Genomic DNA, 17748 nt, shown 5'->3' with positions numbered 1-17748 from the left:
GGTTGGCCTGACCCAATACAAACATAGTGGGCCTAAAGTCAAGACTCAATGTGACATAAAACTGCTTGATTTTTGGGAGTGGAGAGCATGACTTGAAACGTTTTGTGCAAGAACATCTCATTTTGTTCTTCAGTGGCCCCAATAATTTTTTCTCACTAGTGAGAGTGTTTCCTAGGAGTCATCGTCTCCGACTTGACGAGCTTCATGCTTGACACCAAATCAAGCGCATCCATCTCTTTAAAAGAGTTGTGAGTTGTATCGTCAACGTGTCAGTTGTGTATGAAAATTTCTACAGTCATCATGAACACATCGGTTAACTATTTAATTAGTATGACTTTAGGCTTTTAAATTAAGTAGGTTGAATATTTCTCACTTAATAAAAGTAAAGGCAGCAAGAACTCCTTTCTTGACCCCAAGCTTTGATACAGATATTTTTTCCATTCAAGTTTTTGTTTGTTGTAAGTGTCATAATTTCCGTTAAATTTGCAAACTTTTGCTTTAGTGGATGTTGGTTAGGAAGGCTTTTATTTTGATTTTTTTTTTTTTTTTCTATTCATTGTTTCTTTCAATCACTCCTTTATATTAATCTCTTGGTAAGATTGAATGATTAATGCTATAACAACTTTGATTTTGTTCATCTTCTATTCTTGCATGAAATCGCTAGGTGTACTATGCTAAGGCTCGAGTCTCGGCCTTAAAAAACCAAGCAGCTTTAAGCCAACTTGACTTAGGCCCGCCGTGGTCATGTTGGGTTGGGCCAGTCCAACCTATTGTACTTAAGATAGAAAGTTGTGCTTTTTTGAAAGAACTTGTTTTTATAATCATGTTTTATATTCCAGAATGGTACTGATTCGTAGTGCATTGGATTTCGTAAAGCTCAAGGAAATTTTAACATATGTTGTTGCATATGTTGGGGCTTTTCGTGTTTGCTTTCTTGAGAAATTATTTTTAATTGAGTTTCACTGACTCACATTCCAATTTTCTTTCTGATAAATCTAGCTTAAGCTATCATGTTAGCTAATCACTCTGCTAGACTTTAGGTAAGAATTGATCTCTGTGTATGTATCTGATGATACAATCAATATATAGAAACTCAATGTTTCAAGAGCAAGAATTATACTGTCAATGTATAGGTTAGCTTTTTGCATCCCAATATTTTGATTGAAGGACAAATTTGAAGTGGTTCATTTGGTTAATTGTAGTACCCATCTGTTTCCAACATCATTCAAGACAATAATATAGTTAAGTATTAATCATTACGATTATTTACTTTTGTTTTGGTTTTTTGTACAACTTGTTGGGGCATGTCCTGGTGGTTCAAATCTTGTGACTCTTCTCCTTGTGGCGGTTTTAGTGAAGACATTTGGTTGAAGAGATATCTCTTTGTTGCAGGTTGAAAAATTTTGTGACACGATACCTTTGTCGAATTCAATGCGGAGTTGGTTTTCTTAGGGTGGTTACCCATGTGGCCATTGGAGAGGTAGTCATGTTGACGGCAGCAAGGACTTTCTGCCTGTGCAGGATAAAAATTAGGGTTTTCTTATTTTTACTGGTTTGCCTTTTTTATTGAATGGGATTTGGCTATCCTCATAGTAGTCCATACTATTTTAGCAATCTCCATGACCTTCTTCTCAATGTTGGCAATTTGAGTTGTAAGGTGCAGTTTGTGATTGTGCATTGGGTTTAAAGGTGATGGCCTGAAAAGGGTGACTTGATGGAAGCCATGCTTTTATGTCCTTCTATTGATGTTGGAGACCAAGTAAGCTCTAGTTAATAAGAAATTTAAATGGGGCTTAACGGATGCAACATTTTCAGTAGCTTGGATGTGAAATCTTATCCCTAGAATTTCATTATTTAGTTTACGTATTTCGTATATATTAGATTTTATTAACTATATGTTTGTTAATAATAGAATTTTAATTATTTAGTTACAAAGTTGGAATTTTCATATTTAATAAATAAAATAAAAAAGGAAAGAAAGACTAGAATTTGCCAGATGGCAGTGGAAGAGAGGGAGAAAAAGAGAGAAAGGAGGAGAGAGAGGGACCAATCAGGAGGAGGGAAAGGAGGAAAATGAGAGAGAGAGAGAGAGAGAGAGAGAGAGAGAGAGAGAGACCACCCAACCCGGACCCCTTTGACCCAAGTGACCCAACCCAGTTCTGCCAAAAAATTTTGATGCCTTATGTTGCCAAAATTAGATTAACCGAAATCAACCCAATTAAGTCCAAATTTTAATGCTCACAAGTGTACGAATCGTAAAGTAGTATAGTAGGCAAGCACAAGATCATTCCAATAAGATTGAAATAATTCTAATTATCTAACTTAATTTGTATTGCACTTGAATTGAAATGGAAAAATTGATGATTTGAGAAAGAACTTTGAAATTGTAAACGTAAACAAAAATCAAATGAGCTTAAATAAATGACAAGAACAACAAAGAAATCAAATTATAAATCAATTGTGAAAAATACTAGAGCATCTGATTCACCATAACCAATCCAACTCAATTCCTACAGTTAATTATTAATGAGTAATCATTCAAATTGACAGTTTAGTTCCTCTAATTCATATAGTATTCATGGCATTTAGATTACTATGTATACTCATATATGCTAACAATCTATGGCATCTAGATTACTAAACACACACGAGTTCATTAACGATTTGAGAACTACTTAAGAGACTGCGTGAAACCTAGTGTATGGCATCTACATCAAGGAATTCAGGGTACCATTTGCAAGACGCTAAAACTGAATTAACAACATGACATCTAAGTTAACTCGCATCACGTACACTCAACTCAAACCAAAGTGGTGGCCAATCACCAAGATTAAAATCAAGCACATAAGCACAGCAAAATGATACTCAAATTGAATGAAAATTCATTAACAATTAAACTGAAAAATTAAGAATTCATAGTTAGGCTACATCGTAGCCCTAGCGAAAAGAAATTAGTTCTGGAACATAATCGGAAATATTATTGAATTCATAAAAAGAAAACTAAGTTTAGTAAAGCCTAAAAAAAATCCTTTGCTTTGCCACACTACCTTATTCTCCTTTTTGCTATGCCTTCCCCTTTTTGTTTCATTCCTTTTTCGTAACCAAACATTTATAGCCCATTTATTGTGGACAATAAAAGAGAAAACAAAAGGATGAAACTTTTTGCCAGCCACTATGTATGATTAAACACCTCCATTGATTTCTCAATTTAATAACGCCTTCACTCCACTTTATTGCCTTCTTCAGTTATATGCACAGTCAAACTCCTCACCAATCAAACAAACTGAGCTGCCATATATCCAAATTTATGATCTTGTCGAAGACCCACGCATTGGTAGCTGATTTCAGTAGGTGACCTTTCTTCTAATTTGGTGCGGCTAACCCTTGGTAGAGACAAATACAACCCCTTTTATTTCTTCTGTCCGTACAATTGAAAGGATAATGGCACATGCTTTACTTTATCATCTGCATAACATTTAAATGAAATAGATATATTATTATGAAACCCAAAAAGAAAAGCATATGATCATCTTAAACATGCTGGAAGCACACATGGTCAATTTACTTAAACAAAATATTGAGAAAGAGTCATACTTGACCCATTTAATTCTATAATAACCAATGAGATCCAATATTATTTTTTTCATCTTGTTAATCTAGCTAGAGAACACAAAACCATGTAATTCCTTTCATTTAAATCAAATACATCGTAAGAAAATGTAGCTTTAGGTGTAAAATAAGTAGTAAAATAGGTGCTCAACACCTTTCACGACATTTCTCCAGCGAATCACCGGGAACCACCACCATTAATTAACTCGGCGTCATCCTAGCTTCCATTTCCACCCAAACTTGATGGCTTTTGGTTACTACGATTTCACGACGAATGAACACCGTCTTCTCCGGCACTCACGACGGCGATCTCGTCGTTCTGGCTTTTCCCGATGCTCACTACCACCTCTACTTGTCTCTCCTAGAACTCAGGAGCAAGACCCACCCATGGCTCGAGGCATCGGAGTCCAGATGACGTCAATTTGACGATCACCCATTCTAGTGTTTCTAGCGGATCGAGGCAGTTTCAGGCCACTTCCTAGCCGAATTAGACTTTGGCCCAAGTATGAAAGTTTTTCCCTTGTTGTATTCTACAATTTTGTAAAATTAGGTAATTTTTGGAGTTAGTCGGAAAATTGGGTTTCCGTTCGCCAGAGATCGCTGTATACGGCGGCGCATGGTCAATGGGCCAACTTCGTCTTTCTATGCTAAATTCAATATTCTGAATTCAATTTTGACAGTTGTTTGTTGTGATTTTGTTGTTTAAGCCTAGTTTCGTAGATTGCCGCCCTTTGGCCTTTATAGTAAACGATGAACTGACTGTTAGATCATCATCATATTTTAGTATGGATTTGTACATATTATTTGAGGACCTTAGGAACTTACAGATTGAAAATCCGATGGGTGGATCTTCCTGATTGATTTACTAGGGTTGGTTTTGCTTAAAGTGTTCTTATTCGTTCTTAAATACTAAAATTAGTATTACTAGAGACTCAGTAGGGCTTAGTGGGTCTATATTGGTTAGTGAGCTATCTCAGATTATAAATATACCTCGGTTTTTTGTGTATGTGACACCTTGTTGCAATATATATGTGTATTTATCTTCTTGATAATATGAATGACATGTAAGATAACTACTATGACAATGTGAGCGTAGAATTCTTTTAGAAGTATTCTATAGAACTTATATGCTTGTGTGACATGTTAGTTAGTGGCCATGAGAAGTTGATAGTGCAGATGCCTACGTGTTAACTCATAAGGGTTGAGGTAGGGATGGGCTGTGTGTTGAACATACTGCATCATGTAGTAGTGGTACAAGGAGGATGCTGATTGGTATATCCACAATGGGGGACCATACACATTCTAGGGGTGATGAGGATTAGTTTTACTTGGAACATTTTGATAAGTGCCATATTTTAGTTGGATTCTGTTGAGTGGTCTGGAATCCTTGCTCTTGCTCATTTCCATAAAGTTAGTTTGGAACCCTAGATTCGAGTGAATGGGGATTAACCACAATAGACCTTGTGAATATAAATTAGATTTACCATGTTATTACTTATAATCCAAGTAGGGAATTATGTAGAGTTCTTTAATTAAATTCGTGAAATGATATGTTATTTCATTGATTGATTAACGTAGTTAGATGTTAATATCATGCATCTTGATTCATGAAATTGATTAATTGACATGATTGTGGAATGATGTTGGATATGATTGTTATTATTATGATTAGATTAGTTGATCAATGTGGCTTGATAATAATATTGTGCTTCGTTGGTTCTTTGATATGTTACATGTTGTGGATTGAGGTGTCATGTTGAAAACATAGTGATTTATATGATGGATGGAATGAAAATCTTGAATGTCATGTGAGTTTGTTATGTAGCCCTAAACCAAGTAATTTCATGCTTGTCGAGTTCTAATAATTGATTGAGGAATGCTATGCTTTTCTGCTTGAACGTATTGTAATAAATGTCGAAGTGTAGTGAATGGTGAACTATGAATGACTTGATTCCTTCTTAAGGTACGTAGGCAGTCTAACGCTAAAGTTAACCACGAAATAAATGGAAATGAATGCGTGGTTAAATCATTGATTGTGTTTTGGTCATGTCTCGAAGGCGAAACATGATAGATAAACAAGAATTTGGTGTCATCACGTGTCAATCTTAGACGTATATCAGGATCGAAACGTGACATTGGATACTTAGTTGAAATGTGTAAAAAAATTGAAACTAATTTGGAATGACAATTTATTAAGTTTTAAGTCCTTAATCAATTAACTTTTCATAAAATTAATTAAAACACTATGAAAAAAAGATTTACAGACACCAAGAGTGAAATAAAATTCCGACAACCATACGAGCCTATCGCCACCGTCACTTCTCCGCAGGCTATGCTTCCTTTCCATTCTCTATCTGTCACTCCTTGTCCTTGTTCTCTCTTTCGACCCCGCATTAGATCGTGATCTCTGCAAGGAGGATATATAATCGATTGCTCCTACAGTTAAAATCGGAAACGACGCGACGACAAGGAGAAAGGCGGAGATATGAAACGATGCAAAGTGACAATTACGAAACCTGATACGACTTTTCCGACGAGAGAAAGGACGAGAGAGCGATGAAAACAAAAGAAATCTTTGCCGCCGGTGAGCATTTGCAGCTGACATGAATGGTGAGGGAGGTTGGGGTTGGTGGCTGCAAAGCTAGGGTTGTTGGGGAGGTTGCGGTTGGTGGCTGCAAAGCTCGGCCTTCTCCAACTCTCTCTCTCTCTCTCTCTCTCTCTCTCTCTCTCTTGCAGTCAGCAGAGCGGAGGAAAATTACAGAAGAAGCAAAGCAAAGAAAGACAGCGCAGAACGAAGTGAAGAAAAAGGAAAAAAGGAAAATACTGCAATGGATTTCGTATCTCCGCTGGTCCCCTTTCTCCTTTTTCGTTTTAAAGCTGATCATCAAATTAAAGCACTCCAACCCCAATTCCTCCATCATTAGGTGTCTCTTCCAAGCAACTCTACATCCCTACCCTCATTAACTCTCTCTCCTCTCTGCAACACTGAACCAAATTCAAGTTTTCACCTACACCTTATCCCTACTTCTGTGTAATCCAGAAACAGAAACACAATTGAAATTCTTCATTTCCGCAGCTATTTCTCTCCACATTTGTTAAAATTCTGCTAAATTAAGTTGTGGGCACTTGAAATATACCGATTTTCACCTTGAATTTATCGAATTGGATTCTGGGTATCTCAGTTTTTCAGCCATGCCAGGCTTAGTCTCACCCAAAAGCTCGCTTCTTGGAGCACCTTCGCCGCCTATTTTCGTACCCGACCCGACCCACAGAACAGAGCACTCCAATGGCACCAAAACCCCATCACTTACGACCACACGGACCAGACCCGCCATAAAAAGGGCCCCAGAGAAGCTACCCATCGACGAGACCTCGCTCGACAACCCGGATCTGGGTCCCTTTTTGCTGAAGCTCGCCCGGGACACTATCGGGTCGGGTGAGAACCCGAACAAGGCCTTGGACTACGCCATTCGAGCGTCCAAGTCATTTGAGCGGTGTTCGGGTTCTGGTCTTGGCCTGGCTATGAGCTTGCACGTAGTGGCGGCAATATATTGTAATTTGGGCCGGTTTGAGGAGGCGGTGCGGGTCTTGGAACAATCCATTGAGGTGTCAGATCCGGAAAATGGAGCGGACCATGCGCTGGCAAAGTTCTCGGGGTACATGCAGCTGGGTGACACGTATTCGATGATGGGACAGCTTGAGCAGTCTATTTTATGTTACGGGTCGGGTTTGAAGATCCAAAAGGAGACTCTGGGTGAGTCGGATTCGAGAGTTGCAGAAACTTGCAGGTAAAGAAAAGCTTCTCTCTTTATCTGTTTGTTCAGTTCTACAGGCTCATTTTAGCTAGTGATGCTGTAAACTGCTACATTGCGCCATTAGTTGTGGACCCACATGATTTGGGTGGATTTTGTTAGTAATAATACTTAGCTGCTGAAAATTCAACAGTTATTCCTGCTTTCGCCAAATCAAATTTAAATATATGTCCAATTTGTGTTTACAATTTCAATTATTTGGACACATATCCAAATCTAATTGGATAAAAGCAAGAGTCACTATTGAATTTTCAGCAGCCAAGTATTGTTATTTGGTTGGTGCATTGGAATGTCTGCTTTTCAATGTTAATTTTACAACATTGTTGAATAATTGATTAGTGTAGGATGTACATTGTGCTTTGGTCAGTCTCCCACGCGTGCGAGTGGGCGACTCCCAACGGTTGATACATATGTAGGCATGTTTGAACAACTCACAACCGTTGGTACATGTATTACGGTGGAGTTGTTCACTCGCCCGTGGTGACTGCTCTTAGCATTTCTCATAGGTTGATAGTGGTGATTGCTAACAATTGATCGATAGTGTAGGATGTGGCATGAATCAACGGCTATCAACCACTTACATTGCGTTGATAACTTATGGATGTGGGCAAAAATTTCTTTGTGTTATGTGTATTGATAGATTTATCCTCTTAGAACTTGCCTATGCAATGTAAAATTCTATTAACAAAACCAAAAAAATTGGAATTTTAAGCACTGTAAAAAGTTGCTGGAAACACAAACATAACTGCCTTGCTTGTGAAATGACATTGGAAATGGCAGGTACCTAGCAGAAGCACATGTCCAAGTAATGCAATTTGATGAGGCAGAGCACTACTGTAAGAAGACGCTTGAAATTCGCAGGGAGCGTAACTCGCCTGCATCTGTTGAAGAGGCTGCTGACCGGCGCCTCATGGCTCTCATTTATGAGGCAAAAGGAGATTCCGAATCTGCACTTGAGCACCTTGTCCTTGCAAGCATGATAATGATTGCCAACGGACAGGACAATGAGGTTGCCACTATTGACATGGGCATTGGCGATATTTACTTGTCTCTTTGCCGCTTTGATGACGCTGTTTTCTCCTACCAGAAGGCACTTACTGTCTTGAAATGCATGAGGGGCGAAAATCACCCTTCAGTAGCATCAGTCTTTATTCGCCTTGCTGACCTGTATTGCAAGACAGGGAAGTTAAGAGAGTCTAAATCCTACTGTGAGAATGCTTTGAGGATATATGCAAAACCTTCGCCTGGAATCACATCTGAGGAACTTGCTAGCGGTTTGACTGAAATCGCAGCCATCTATGAAGATGTCAATGAGCCTGAGGAGGCACTGAATCTCTTGCAGAAGGCAATGAAGTCATTAGATGATACACCTGCACAGAGGAGCACTATCGCAGGAATAGAAGCACAGATGGGTGTTATCTTCTACATGGTCGGGAGGTATGGGGAGGCTTGGAGGTCTTTTGAGAGTGCTCTATCAAAGCTTCGGGCTAGCAGGGAGAGGAAATCCGCCTATTTTGGTGTTGTGTTGAACCAGATGGGGTTGGCTAGTGTGCAGTTGTACAAGTTAGATGAGGCCGCTCAACTTTTTGAAGAAGCAAAGGAGATACTGGAGCAGGAGTGTGGCCTTTGTCATCCCGATACGCTTGGAGTATATAGCAACCTTGCAGCAACTTATGATGCCATGGGAAGGTAACTCATCTTTGACATCCATTTAAGCTACAAAGATTTCTTAAGCTTTGTAAATACTTTGGTTTCTCTGTTATTTGATTTGATACAGAAGTATTTAGGTGGACATCTATGTCCGAGTGGGGACTTGGGACCATCTCACCTTTAATATTTACAATAAATTTTGTCTCGTTTGATGGCAAGTTATTATTTATACAAACATTTTTGATCCAAATAGCTTAGATGTTTGAGTTCTGTAGAAGCTGATATAGTTGAGTTCTTCCTTTGAACTTGAACTTCTCATTTATTACAGAGTAGAAGCTGCAATTGAGATATTAGAGCATGTCTTAAAGGTGAAGGAAGAGAAGCTTGGTACGGCAAATCCAGATTTTGACGACGAGAAGAAAAGGCTAGCTCATCTCTTGAAAGAAGCAGGAAGGGCTAGGAACAGAAAAGGAAAATCACTTGAAAATCTCCTCCATTCCAACTCCCAAAGGACGAAGGAGGAAGGATCGAAGAGGCAGTCTGGATTTGGATACGAAACTTGACCGATAACACATCTCTTCCCCGGCTCTTGCTTCCCTTGCTGCAATTTTTGTAGATATCGCTGTGTTAGAATAGTCAAGCTATTCAATTTCCACTTGCTTTTCAGTTGTATTTCTTTTGCTGATTCACTTTGTTTCCTGGATGCTTCTTTAATTTTGAGTATTATTTGTGTCATGCGTTTGCACCTTTTTGTTGTGCTGTTTTCGTTATTGTTTCCTCTGCTGCAAATAAAGTAGGAGAATTTCATTTAAGTTACAGATTATTCCTTTCTTACGATCATGGTTGAATTTGTCACTACATGTGAGTTCCCACTGCTCAAGACTCAAGACTCGAGAAAAACTCGGGTGTCATTGGAGATAAAATCCCACTTGTCACGTAATGAGTGCTAGGAACACAAATATATCTCCAGTTATATGCCAGAGTCTCTCGACAAGGTAGGGTTGGCTTTTAGGTGAATACCAGAACTAAATGGACTGGTTGAATGTCCAAATGTCCAATTTCAAGGAACTTTCTTGTGGGGTTGTAGTCTAACCGTAGTCCAAAAAGACATAGAAGTTGATTCTTAAGAGTATTTAGTTATGACCCTTATTTTCTTTGGAAAATGTAAACATAATTTTCTTCAAGAATGCTGCAGTATTTGGCGTTCTTCCAGAACTTAATTAAAAAAAAATCTGGTAGGAAAACTGGTTAGAAAAAAAATAAAAAAAATAAAAAAAAGGTTGAGTATTACCAAACATGACTTTTCTTAATGAAATAAAAAATAGAGAAATGATAATCACAAACTATTTTTCTCCCTCTACTCGCCCTTGTTTAATCATCTTCGTTGCTTTAATTTGATCTATTTAACTGCACGATAAAAAATAAAGAGAAATCTGTAGAAAGTGAAAAATAGTGTGTGATTATCATTTTCCGACAAGTAACGTATGGGTTCACTGTTAGGTCCACTGTCCCAACAGTGAGGTATCACAATTTTCAACCATGATTAGCTTAAACTGTCTTCATGTAACCTTTGAATTTTTGCACCCAACAAACAACCTGTTACGTTCCTGTCAATATCTTGTTGAACTGTTAAGCTCTCTTCTCTCTATATATACACAAACTGGGACAGCTTCAAATGAACATACAGATCGATTGAACTACCGAAAAATGGACGCCCGAATAACGCCAATGCACGCTAGGGTTCATCAACCGTGTGCAGCCTGCCGGATGCTACGCCGAAGATGTGACATCAACTGCTCACTTGCACCATATTTCCCAATTGAGGAGATTGACAAGTTTGCTGGTGTCCATAGAGTTTTTGGTGCTAGCAATGTTATCAAAATGATTCAGGTTAGTAGAGCTTGCTCATGTACTTTTATGGTATCTAATTATGATTATCTGCATTTGGTCTAGTAGCACCGAGTCTCTACTTTCTTTGGTCGAGGAAGCTCAAATTTCATGGACAACAATTGTTTGCACGAACTAAATAGTCAAAAGATGTGTTCATTTTTTATTCTTTTATGTGATAGATGGTGGAAGAGACAAGAAGGGAAGATGCAGTAAAATCTATAGTTTACGAAGCAACAGCAAGAATTAGAGACCCCGTCTATGGCAGCACTGCAGCTATTTTTCATTTGCAGAAGATGATTGAAGAACTCAGATCCCAATTGGAGACAATAAAATCTCAAGTCTTGGAGTTGCAACAACAGAGAGACCAGTTGCTGGGCATTCTTATGAACAATGTTCATTCCCCTGATTTGTTCTCCGACATGCATGACCCAATGTTTGGTGAAAGTTCCAAAGTGCAAGAGGATACTGTATGGGATTTAGAGCCCAGGGATGAACGGCGGCAAGAGCGCATATGAACTGACAAACTTGATTGATAGCATAGAAAATGTCCGGTGTAGTGAAAATCAGGTCTAAGGGGCGTCGACAATGGAGAAGTTTGTGAAATATATATGTATATGCAATTATGCCTGTATAATATGTAAAGCCCTTTATTTTTATGTACAACCAATAATGTGGAGAGGAGAACCAATTTTAGAACTTTGATTGCAAGGAAAATTGAACTCAAGACTTCTTGTTCGGGAAATTGAGTGCTTAACAAGAACAGTAGTATTCAATGGGATTCCATTTTCTTGGTGTTAACCAATTTGTTGACTAAAAACAGCTTGTTGATATTGGTTCTATTGGAAAAGAATGTACAAACATGAGACTGAAAACTGCATTTGCCTAACAATATGCCAATCTGTTAAGTTGATGGCTTTTTCCACACATTTTCAAAGTAAGATGGGCATGGAAGACTGGAAATACACTTTGGTACTCAAATTTCCAATCAAAGTCCTCAAAGGAGCAAATGAGGAACATGGATTGAATCAAAGAAAAAGTAATTTCTAGAGGTAAACTAATTAAATCCTTGGTATATACAAAAATAAAACCTCGTATGAAGTTTTAGAGCTTAGGGTTTAGAGTAAGCTAATCAGTAATTGGAAAACTTCAAGAAAAAATGACATGATTCAACCTTACCCATTTGAATGTAATGGGTAACAACGTTAGTATGAACGCTATTGTCATGCTTAACCCATGCAAATCGAATGAAAAGGGATGCTTTCAGCGAAAGTAACGTTTTCTTTTTAATTTTATGAATGAATATTTGAATTTGATACATTTTTCAATATACTTTAAGTTGGATTCGAATTGGACACGAAGGCCATTTTAGTAATTTTGCCTGGTTGAAATGTTGTTGCAAATTGCAAATTTTCAACTGTCGTTTTTGCTTGCATGACATCGTTACTTTCACGCCACAATCAACGTCTGCTCTCTTCCTTCTTCCCTTTTCTTTCTATTTTCACTCGCCCACTCGTTCATCAGACCCCAAAAACCCAATGCCGGACTTAGACACACCTTCCGCCTCCCCAACCCCTACCACCGCCATGGACCTTACCCACCACTTCCCTCTCAAATCCTCAAATCTGACCCGATGCCTCCCGCCCCGACCCTATCCGACCAACTGGGATCTACCATCGACTGGCTCCTGAACTTTCTGGACCAGGTCGCCTACGGAGCCTCCTCCCTACTAGTAATCTCCTAATTCCCCTCCCCACTCTCCGACACTGAAACCCTCATCGGACCCATTTTTCGGCCGGTATTCGAGCTTTCTGGCGATCCCTCATCGGCAATCGAAGCTGTCTCTTGGTCCCGGGCCACGCACTCGATCAACGAGCTTGCTGCCGCAGTTGAGAATTATGTTTGGGTGTTCTCTTATGACTCAACGACGTCTAAAGGTGCGTGATGGTTGGAGGTTGTTTTAGTGTTTGGTTATTGAGAAAATGAACTGAAAGTTAACATTGTTAAGATTTTTGTTCGAGGCAAAGGATTTCCCCTCTAGCACAGCTCCCCTGGGATGTTGGCACTTGGTGTTGGTTGTTGGTCAAGTTCTCACTGCCTGGTGTGCTGCAAGAAGAGTTTGAAGTTAGTTTTGAAAGGTGTCTTTGTGGGGACTTAGGTGTAGGCCTTAAGGCTCATAATCAAAACTAACAGGGATCTTGGCGTGCCACTGTTATCTCAGTATAATAGATGTTAGATAGATGTGATTTAAGTCAATTACTTACGCCCCAAGTTACTTAGACTTCTTGTTATCAAAGGATTGTCCCGAATAGGTTAAGTCCGCATTAAGTTCTTTTTCTTGCCTTATAAACAAGGGCTTTTAGTTCATAATCTTGTATATTCAAAGAAAAAAGGAGTCCAGAGCCCTTCAAACCATTTCTTTAAACACAATTTGTTCTTAATGAAGATAGGCTTATCAAGTTAACCATCTTCAAATGTAAATGGGACATTTAGTTAGAAAACAATTGGAAATAACTTGAATATATGCTGAAAAGTACATTTAAGCGACATATTTACTAATTTAAAGGACGAACAAATAGACTCAGGCAAGATTTCACCCTGTCGAGCAAGGTTGAACTTCTTGCAACCACTTCTCTTTGAGTTTACAAAGGTTGTAAGCTAAAAGGGATGTATGGTAAACAGGTTTTACATGAGGAAATCAATACTACAACACTAAACGAAGGTAGCAGAGCTTTTACACTAGACAAAAGATAGCTTTTCTAAGGGAACTATTACTAAAAGGATTAAATCTGGGCGAGTTTCGACTTTTCTGGGTGCGAATCTGGCTTGAGAGTAGATTTTGTATGTTGTTTGTTTGATTAGTTGAGTGTCCTTATCTTTGTTGTCTCTTTCTCTTTTTATAGGTAGTTTGGCCCAACTGTCTTGGTTTTGTTCTTGGTCGAAAGTCCTCAAAGGTAGTGAGTCATCTTGTAATTACTTGTAATGCCACTAGAAAGTGCTTTTTGGCTAATAGTGAATTCGTATCTGTCATTTGTCACTTAGTTCATAGGTACATGGCCTACACCTTAGCTAAGAAGACTTCAGCTTGAATCAGGCTTCATGGCTGGGCTTCGAGCAAGTTCGACTTGTTTTGGCGCCTTTGGGCTTCCCCAAATACTTAAGCCTAATGTTTAAATATTAACCCAATCAGTGCCCGCTTTAATCATTGTTAAGTCTGCCAATCGAGACATTAATAAGGATTAAACACCAGCCACACGCTTTACCTCGAGACTTGCACCATTTAAACAACCTTTTTTTTAATAAACATTTGCACTAACCCACGATTTGCAATGTTAGCTAACTACCTACTATATAACTTCCATTTAAACCTTTCGGCCAAATACCTTTAGCAATTCTTATTCTTCGAGCTTTCAAAATTCCCAGATTTTCCAGAATTCTCTTGCCTTCGCAGCTTTTCTTTGCTTTCTACTCTCGATGTTTCTCAATCCATACCCAAAACTAACCATGGCACCCAAAAGTCGTCTTGCATGTGAGTCTGGTGAAGGGATCAACACTATGCATCACAAACTCAACGACCTTTATCGTTCTCGAGCAGGCCTGCACTTCTCAATTTTCTTCGAGGAATGTTGTGTCTATTCTCTAAGACCAACCTGAACAGCCTGAGTGTCGATTGCGATGGAGACCAACATGCCCTCAGCCAACTGGTTCACTCCCAATCTTTACTCTGCCGAGTTTGGTATCTCGGCTTCCAAATTGTCCAATCATCGCAGAGGCTTCCCACTAATGAAGGATGAGGCTTAGTCACAGTGGGTAAATGAGCTCGAGCCCATCTAGAAGAAAAAGTGGATGAACAATGGCTTCTACGAGCTTATTATGCTCTATAAGGTCACGGTGATAGCCAAGCCCGAGCTCCTGACCACAACTTTTCTCTTATGGAACAATGGATCAACATATTCAACTTTCAAATGGGTCTCATGTCCCAACTATCCTGGATATGGCTTAAGTCTTCGGGCTAAGGCCCTCGGGCCGGTGCGTGGACTTCACCCACGACTGATCTTCGTCTTCTTGCCTGACCATTGAAGCCTCAGGTGCTGATGCGAGAATTATACGCACACAAATTAAACCCTCTTTTTGACAATTGTAGTATAGATATAAGTAGGGATCGTTCTGGACCGGGGATTAGGAGGGATTGTTAATCACTTGGATTTGACTCAAAAACGTAAAAACACAATATAAAATACTATACTAGACTCAAAGAATGCAAAACTAAATAAACGTAAAATACTAAAACAAATCAAATGACTAAGACTTAACAAAATATGGGGGGGGGGGGGATTGAGTTTTTGACGAAATTAACGAAAATGCACAAATTGTAATTAAAGGCAGAATGTAAATATGAATGTGATGAAAATATGGATGGAATGCTAGCTAGAAGGTTCTTCTCCATACATGTTACACTTGCATACAAGATTGATTTTCAGTTGGTCTTTCGATAAATTATGAAACTCAACACTCCAGGTTAATTAGGTCCGCTTAAATTAACCGTCAAGTTCTCCTTAAGTTAATGAATTGGATGGGTTTGCGCAACGCAATTCACAACATTCTCCAAAAGTCCTTTACGTGAACAACACAATAAAGATACAATCAAAGATCATTAAGCATCATGAAAATTATAAGTGTTGACGAGGCCTTCGTTACTATGAACAACATGAAACTAGTGCCAAGAATTCATTTAACGCGATTGTTTATAAGCAACCTCCACTACTTGTGAATATAAGTTCATAACTATTAGGTGAAACTCACTTATATTCTAGCGTCATATTCATGCATTAAAATTAAGCGTGCACTCTCAATAAACATACATAAATAAGTTATCAATCAAACGGTTAAACAAATTGAATCCACAACTTATGAAATTCCAACCAAAGGTAATCAATTCATATTGCAAGCATAAACATGGTTTCGAATCACCCCCTAGCTAAAGGGGGTTTAGTTCCTCATACGTACAAAACAAAGAGAATTGAATTTAAACATTGAAATCAAAGAAACACCTAAACATTCCAACAACTCAAACTTGAATTGTATGAACGTTTAGGCCCTCTTATTTTCCTCTTCGTTGCGGCACAAGGTCTAAGGATAGGTTTTGGGGTGGTAGTTGTATGGAGGAATGGATGTGTGATGGTGTGAAGTGTTGGAATGGTGGAGGAAGGCACGGCAAAGGCTGGGATAGGTGCTGGAATGGATGCCTTTGCACGGCTCAAGGTTGTGTTTGTGATGGTGTGAAGTGTTGTGAATGGAATGAATGTTTTGTGGCTGCAATGGATGTTTATTTATAGGTGAAAAAGAGGGAATATGACAGCTAGGAGGTGGGTGGATAGCTGGAAATGCAATGGGAGTGCACGGCATGGGTAGGAATGGGTGAATGTGCATGTGGCTGATTTATTTGAAGATGCATGTTCAATGACAGCTAGGTTGAATGATTCACAAATTAAACCCTCTTTTTATCAATTGTAGTAAGTATGTAAGTAGGGATTGTTCTGGACCGGGGATTAGGAGGGATTGTTAATCACTTGGATTTGACTCAAAAACATAAAAACACAATATAAAACACTATACTAGACTCAAAGAATTCAAATATACTTTAAAACATAAACTAAGCAGATTCTAAGCACTAAAGAACAAGAAAGTAAAGGGGGGGGGGGGTTTGATTTGACGAAAATTGAAATAACAAAACAAGTTAATAAACTAAGCAGATTGTAAAACGAATTTGGATTTAATGAATGGAATGAAGGCTAGCTAAGGGGTTCTTCTCCACATATGTTACACTTGCATACAAGATTGATTTTCAGTTGGTCTTTCGATAAATTATGAAACTCAACACCCCGGGTTAATTAGGTCCGCTTAAATTAACCGTCAAGTTCTCCTTTAAGTTAATGAATTGGATGGGTTTGCGCAACGCAATTCACAACATTCTCCAAAAGTCCTTTACGTGAAAAGCACAATAAAGATACAATCAAAGATCATTAAGCATTATGAAAACTATAAGTGTTGACGAGGCATTCGTTACTATGATGAGCATGAAACTCGTGCCAAGAATTCATTTAACGCGATTGTTTATAAGCAACCTCCACTACTTGTGAATATAAGTTCATAACGATTAGGTGAAACTCACTTATATTCTAGCGTCATATTCATGCATGAAAATTAAGCGTGCACTCTCAATAAACATACATAAATAAGTTATCAATCAAACAGTTAAACAAATTGAATCCACAACTTATGAAATTCCAACCAAAGGTAATCAATTCATATTGCAAGCATAAACATAGTTTCGAATCACCCCCTAGCTAAAGGGGGTTTAGTTCCTCATACGTACAAAACAAAGAGAATTGAAATTAAACATTGAAATCAAAGAAACACCTAAACATTCCAACAACTCAAACTTGAATTATATGAACGTTTAGGCCCTCTTCTCTTCCTCTTCGTTGCGGCATAAGGTCTAAGGATAGGTTGTGTGATGGTGTGAAGTGTTTTGGAGGGATGGGGAGTGGTTGGAGTGGCTGCAATGGAGGAGAGAATATGCAGAAAATGGAAGGGATATGCACGGCATGGGTAGGAATGGGTGAATGTGCATGTGGCTGATTTATTTGAAGATGCATGTTCAATGACAGCTAGGTTGAATGATTAAAGGGTTGCTGGAATGTTGGAAATGCATGTGGAATGGCTGTAATGAAGGTGTTTTGCACGGCACCAAGAAGCTTGAATGATTGAATGTGCATGTGGGTGAATA

General features: G+C 38.6%; 2 protein-coding genes across 2 annotated transcripts; both read left to right on the top strand.

Moving 5' to 3' along the window:
* The first annotated feature begins 6676 nt into the window (after positions 1 to 6676).
* Positions 6677 to 9813, top strand: LOC137735543 (protein KINESIN LIGHT CHAIN-RELATED 1-like). Its single transcript, XM_068474969.1, has 3 exons — positions 6677 to 7397; positions 8202 to 9110; positions 9400 to 9813. Exons 1-3 carry the CDS (start codon positions 6802 to 6804, stop codon positions 9632 to 9634), a joined length of 1740 nt encoding a protein of 579 aa, XP_068331070.1. The 5' UTR covers positions 6677 to 6801; the 3' UTR covers positions 9635 to 9813.
* A 955-nt stretch (positions 9814 to 10768) lies between these two features.
* Positions 10769 to 11667, top strand: LOC137733373 (LOB domain-containing protein 1-like). The gene is made up of 2 exons (XM_068472526.1): positions 10769 to 10961; positions 11141 to 11667. Exons 1-2 carry the CDS (start codon positions 10779 to 10781, stop codon positions 11474 to 11476), a joined length of 519 nt encoding a protein of 172 aa, XP_068328627.1. The 5' UTR covers positions 10769 to 10778; the 3' UTR covers positions 11477 to 11667.
* The last annotated feature ends 6081 nt before the right edge of the window (positions 11668 to 17748 follow it).

The sequence above is a fragment of the Pyrus communis genome, chromosome 5 (genome assembly GCF_963583255.1).
Source record: "Pyrus communis chromosome 5, drPyrComm1.1, whole genome shotgun sequence".
In the NCBI taxonomy this organism is placed as follows: Eukaryota; Viridiplantae; Streptophyta; class Magnoliopsida; order Rosales; family Rosaceae; genus Pyrus; species Pyrus communis.
Note: the sequence above shows the minus strand (reverse complement) of the source record. Positions and strands in the feature narration are given on the sequence as shown.